The 6000-nt window shown below is 44.5% G+C and overlaps 1 protein-coding gene across 1 annotated transcript in view; it reads left to right on the top strand.

Annotated features, from left to right (window-relative positions):
• The first annotated feature begins 1493 nt into the window (after window positions 1-1493).
• Ppa2 (inorganic pyrophosphatase 2) overlaps window positions 1494-6000 on the top strand; it is a 64216-nt gene continuing 59709 nt past the window's right edge. Inside the window, exon 1 of the mRNA XM_051185465.1 lies at window positions 1494-1653. Within this exon, the coding sequence (XP_051041422.1) occupies window positions 1512-1653 (142 nt within the window). The 5' untranslated portion in view covers window positions 1494-1511. The remainder of the gene's footprint in view (window positions 1654-6000) is intronic.

Raw genomic sequence — 6000 nt, 5'->3', positions numbered from 1 at the left:
CTTGGATGTCTCACTACCCTCAGATCAATACACAAACAAACAAACAAATAAATAAAATTTAAAAAATCAGTACCATACTAATCTTGACTATCTGCTAGACTCACCTGGGAAGAGGCGAGACTGTCTCAAAAGACCAAAACCAACCTTCCAAACTCTACTAGTTTTGTATTTTGTTAGTAAATTCTGGAGATGTGTTTAAGAGCTTTTGTACAAGTGTGTTTATCCTCCCTCTTGTAAAGTCCTGGGGTTCAGAATTAAGACTCATACTCACTACATGGTAATGACAGATGCCCATGGAGGAAATTCAGTGTTAGGCCCCAAATGTCTACATTTGAAATGGGGGAGTATTATATGGTAATCATCCTCAGAAATTTGTATTGTAAAGTTATCCAGTAAGCCAACTTTTTTTCATAACATATATATTTAGTTTTGATACACAAGTATTTCAGTAAACTATAGAAAATAAAAGATCAAAATTTACATGTTCCAAAAACAAGTCAATGCTTTTAATGCCACAAAGTAATAAATATGTCCCTAAATCACATACTTGAAGAACTTGATGTTAATTTTAAGAATGTAGACCATTAAACAACACACAGTCTAAATATCCAGTCTCTGAGCTTTGACTGAAAATGTAGACTTCTTTTTTAATATAAGCAACAAAATTATATAAATCAATGAGATACATGCACAAGGGAAATGCTTCCTTTCCTTTTCATAGGACAACAATTCAGCTTAAGTTGACACCCATTTTAATTCTGTTGCAATTTAGATGCAGAAAGAACCCGTGTTTCCAGTTGGTGAGGACGAGGACCCTGCTCACAGTTGAGGAGAAACTCTCGAGGACCTTTGCAATGAGCACCTCCCCCCTGCGAAAAAGAACAACAACAACAAAACAAAAACAAACAAACAAAAAACTGGTCCACAGAGAAGGAAAATGACATTTGTGGCCCTGTCGCTTGTTCCTTCTGCAGTACCATAGCTCCTGTTGTTTGCTGGACCAAAGACCTCAGAATAAAGGCTGCTGTTGTGACTAGTTGCAGCCAGTAGACTAGCTATAAACCCTTGCGATGTGGGCAGTTGCTGTGAAGTTGGAAGTTACCTCTACCTGCTGGGTTAAATATTAAAGGGCCTTCTGGAGGAAGTGGCACTTGAGGGAATTAAAGATTTTGGCTAAGTCTGTGCCAAAGGTCTTCAGAAGGAGGTTCGATCACGTGTTAGTGTGTGTGTGTGTGTGTCCTCTAGTGTCCTGGTTTGGGCAGCCTTTGAGCAGTTTCTAGAGCCACGCAACCAGTATTACATCAAGGTAATAGAATGATCATAGTGTGTGAACGAGTGACTTCCAGGGGCGAGGCTCTCAGGGCGCATCGAGGAAGGTGAAGAAGGCAGGAAGAGGGTGGGATTTGAAGCCGACCGGGAGGCAGTGCCGGCTCCGAGCGGCAGGGGGCGCCGTGGTGCGGCCGCGCCGGGCCCAGGAGCGACCCGGCGCCTACGGGCTCAGTCCGTCCGCCATGCGCGCGCTGCTGCCGCTCCTGAGCGTCGGCCGAGGGTGGCGCGTGGGGGCCGCCGCCCGCCCTCCGCGTCGCGTCATGTCCCTGTACCGCACGGAGGAGCGCGGCCGTCCCCCCTCGGAGAACTACCGCCTGTTCTTCAGTAAGTGGCCCGCCGAGCTCCGCGCCGGCCCGACCAGCAGCCGCGCCGCCGTGCCCTGCCTGGCCGGGTCCGCAGCCCGCGGCGACGGGGACCGGGGCTCGGCGCGCAGCGGGGACGCGCTGGGCGGCGCGGGGCCAACCGCCCTCTGCAGCGACCGCAGGCGGCCCGCAGCGCCGCACTCCACCCGCTGACCTCCCGCGCCGCCCTCCCGGGAGCGGCCAGCCCATCCCCCTCCGCACGGTCCGGTCGCTTTACTTTGGGGACCGGGGCTCACTCCTGAAATGAGTTTGCATGTGAGCTGGCTGCAAGCGCAGGCGTAGTTGGAGGGAGGAAGTGGGGGGGGGGGGGGACCAGGCGCTTGGCATAGGCTAGTGTGCAAATGCCCCAATGGAACCTGTTATTTTGTAGCGCTGACTTTGAAAAACAACACTGATAAACCGAGTTTATACCTGAAAGTTTGCACCCTGAATGCCATCCACAAACAGGACTCTGACTGGCGTTCTAGCAAGATGGTGGCACCGCCTCTTGCCTTGCCCATTGAACTAACCTAGAGGGAGGTGTCTGGTGCTGCCCTGAGTTGGGCACCAAAGACAAATGGCTACTCACCTTTTCTTTTCACCGTGTAGTTCCCCCCCCCCCCCTAATGTAAAATAGCCACGAAGATCGAGGTGCCTTCATGCCCCATTGACTTCAGAGCCCTGAGGAGAGCTGTAAGCCATGTAAACTCTTGTGCACACCTGTTAGGAGTTTACACCCTGAAGGGGGTGGAGCTAGAATCTTGGAAATGCGTAGTTTTTGCTCGGAAACCCCAACCTATTTCTTAACTTGCTAAGCATTAGTTTTTTTTTTTTTTTTTTTTCCAACCTGGTAAAACGGGGATGCAAACATTGCTGTGTGTGCAAAGTAGTCACTAGGTTTATAGTGTAACTTGTAATCATTAATAACTATACTTTTTATAGTTACCTTTCTGGAACTTGAGGTTGAGGATTGTTTTATGATAAAGGAGCAAAGCTAATTTAAACTCTTGTCTTCTTGTTTTCTTTTGATTTTTGAATCAGTGCCTGCCTCTGCCTTCTGGATTGAATACAGGGGCCTCTTCATTTGACAAACCCTCCTAAGTAATGCATCTGGTACTAAATCGTTTCTTAAAAATTAGTTTCTGTGCTACAATTTTTCCATCCTGTCTTGTTTAGTCAAGACTGATTAGATTTTTTAAAAGGGGAGTGGGCTCTGCACACAGTGGGAGCCTGGGTAAGACACCAGTCTCAAAAACAAGAGTAATAATAATAATAATAATAAACCCCAAGGAGAAGCCCTTAATAAAGTAGACTCATTTCTGAATGGATTGTGTCCCCAAAGTTACAATGTAACAGTTACTGGCAATGTTCTCCATAAAGATACTGTTACCTAATGACAGCTTCCTAAGCAGAAAAGCTCTTATGTATAATATGGTGAAATGTTCTACATTTACAGTAAGTACGGTCACATGTAGTGAATGTGTTCTGTCAGAAACAAACAACATTAGTTGTTCTACAATGTCAGTTAATTTAATAACAGTAAATTTAGAAGCTACTAGGGTTTGGTTGGGCCATACTTGGCCAAGTAGTCTATTTCCCTTGATTGCTGGCCAGGGTTAGCATTCTGGAGCTCTGTCTCCTGGTCCTTGGACCCAGTTGATGATCAGATGACAGGTTGATGGTAGTTATAACCCTTCAGGATTAAGTGGTCTTGATAAAAAACAAGGGGTAGAAATAGGATAGGCAGTTTATGGTGGAGGACTCTGGAAGTAGACTCAGCCTTGGGGAAAGCTCAAACACCTGAAGCTATGTTAAGGCGATGGGAGGAATAATTATCCCTTTCATATGTAATGGATAATGTAGTTATCCTTCCCAGAAGCCCCACCCTCAGCATAGATGCTTGCAGAACTTCCTAGCATAGCTGAGCTTGTCCACTCTTCTGAGTTACTTAGAAAACAGCTCTTTCTTTTTCCAAAGCTTAAGTGTGAGTTTTCCGATTCTCTGGGCTTTTTCATTCTTTCTCCAGAGCTGCCCATGTCCCTGTCACCATGTGGCTGCTTACAAACTGTGGCTTTCTTTCTTCCTCTTGATTTCTAATAAAATCGGTGTCACACTTGAAGTCTATTTCTAAATTCTAAATTCTATGAGTAAGACTAGGAACCTCAAAGAAGAAATCCTCATTTGCCCAGTACTATATTGGGCAACATGCTTTATGACATCCAGGTGAGGATGTTGTACCTTTTCATTTATCTTTTTGTTTGATAAATTCTTGGGTCTGGCTTTTCTGATAGGGTTTTGTTACATTTGTGAAGTATGTGTGTGTGTATGCGTGCATGCATATGCCAGTTGCATGTGGGAGTTGGTTCTCTTTCTCTAACATGTGGGTCCTGGAGATCAAATGCATGTTATTGGGTTTGGCAGCAGGTGTCTTTAGGCACTGATCTATCTTTCCAGAGCTTGATAAGATTTTAATGTGCCATGTGCTTATTTGGTCCCAATGTACTTGGATAATTTGATAGAATATCATTGTGTGGACTTTTAGGGGTGATTTATTTCTTTATCTATATCCTTGATTGATTAATTGATTTGTCTGTGCTGGTGGTGTTCTTCAGGCAGTGTTATTTACATGTCTGCCAAGGTGCCGAGTCCTCCTGCCTCTGCATTTTTGCTCAAAATGGAGTAAATTCTGCTTGTAAAATGGAGTTTCTCAGGCTAAGGCACAGCCTGAAAAACTACTGTTATAACGAGATATATTGAGATCTACCCTAGATAAGGGCACACTGTAGTCTCCGTGCAGTACGGGACAGCAAAAACTGTGCTGAGCAGTGGAGAGGTACAAGATGTAATCATGTACCCTGCCCTCAAAATAATGTAACTAATGGCTAAGAATATAAAAACAGAGAAAAGCTGTTCAAGAGCCTGGAGTCTACAGCACAGCTGGCCAAGCACTGGATTTGGAATGGGGAGGCCTGGATCTTAATCATGGTCCTCCTGCTGGGTGCTGCTGGGCAGGTGGTGGCAGTGTATCTTCTGGGGACAGTTCTGCCCTAAAAGGAGGCAGCTGACCCTGTGGTACTCCTCAAGGTCCTTTGTGCACTAGTATTCCTTCAAGGATTTGAATGCATTAGTAATAGAAATTCACATAATCTGTATTGGGAAAGGTCCGTGATGGGTATCTCCGAGACTACACTGTATTTTTTTTTTTTTTTAAGCACCAAATGTACTTAAGATTATTCTGAAACTCAGATGCCATAAGTAAAATTGATTTTTATTCAGTTGAGTAAATAGAGCAGAACAGAAGAAGGAAAAACAAGCAAAAGGTTTTATTGAAGTAAATGGCAAGGATCTGAGTAAAAGCAAGTACTTACTATCTGGGGGGAGGTTCAAATGGCGGGACTCTTACTGGAAAAGTTGAGTTAAACAGTTCCTGAATTACCACCAGATGGCATCAGTGGCCCAGGACTTTTTCTACTTGTTGAGAGGGATGGATGAAGTGATGGGAATCTACCTGAGGGTAAGTTGAGGAAAGGGAGGCAGCCCCTCCCCCCTGCCCTGTGGCCCTGCTTAGTGACTTACCGAACTTTATTCACTTCTCTTTGTTTCTGAACATTATTTTATAAATCGTGGAATGGGAGACTTGAGCCCAGTAACCGTTTTTCAAACTACGCTTACTTGAACACAAGTGTCCCTTGAGATTCTAGGTTTGCCTTCAAACACAGGGTTTTGTCACTTAATAAACTAAAACGTTTCTCATTTAATACCTTCTTGGAGAATAATAATGTGCATATTAAAGTTCTGGAAAATTCTGATGTAAGGCAGTGCATCCCAAACGTTTGAACTGTGAGTACCTATTTCTTAGAACATTGCTAATGTCTGAGTAGCTCTGGAGTTTCCTGGAACTCAGTTTAGGAAGTACCATTCAGGGTGATTCCTTCAGCCTCTAGAAGCTGGTAGGCTATGATGATAGACACAAGCCAGCAAGGCATATGAGCTTTAGTTCTGACTTCACCATCTTGGACAAGTCACCTGGCTGAGCTAAGCATGGTATGACCTCTCTGGCCTTTTAGCTCAGTTTGTCTCTAGCATAGGGTTAGCGGTAATCAGAGAATTTCCATGCCTGCTCGATGAGGTGTGCATACAGAGAGATGTGCAGGCAGTGAGATGTGCATGCAGTGAGGCGTGTTGTGAGGCGTGCATGCAGTGAGGTGTGTATAAAAATGGTCAGTGTCTCATGGCAGTAGTTACTAAATTATGCCATTTCTCTTTTGATTTTAAGAAATCAGTCATTTTAGTTTTTCTTTATTTTTGAAAATCTTATAGTTATACAATA

The sequence above is a fragment of the Phodopus roborovskii genome, unplaced genomic scaffold (assembly GCF_943737965.1).
Source record: "Phodopus roborovskii unplaced genomic scaffold, PHOROB, whole genome shotgun sequence".
Taxonomy (NCBI): domain Eukaryota; kingdom Metazoa; phylum Chordata; class Mammalia; order Rodentia; family Cricetidae; genus Phodopus; species Phodopus roborovskii.
This window is presented reverse-complemented; position numbering and strand designations above follow the sequence as displayed.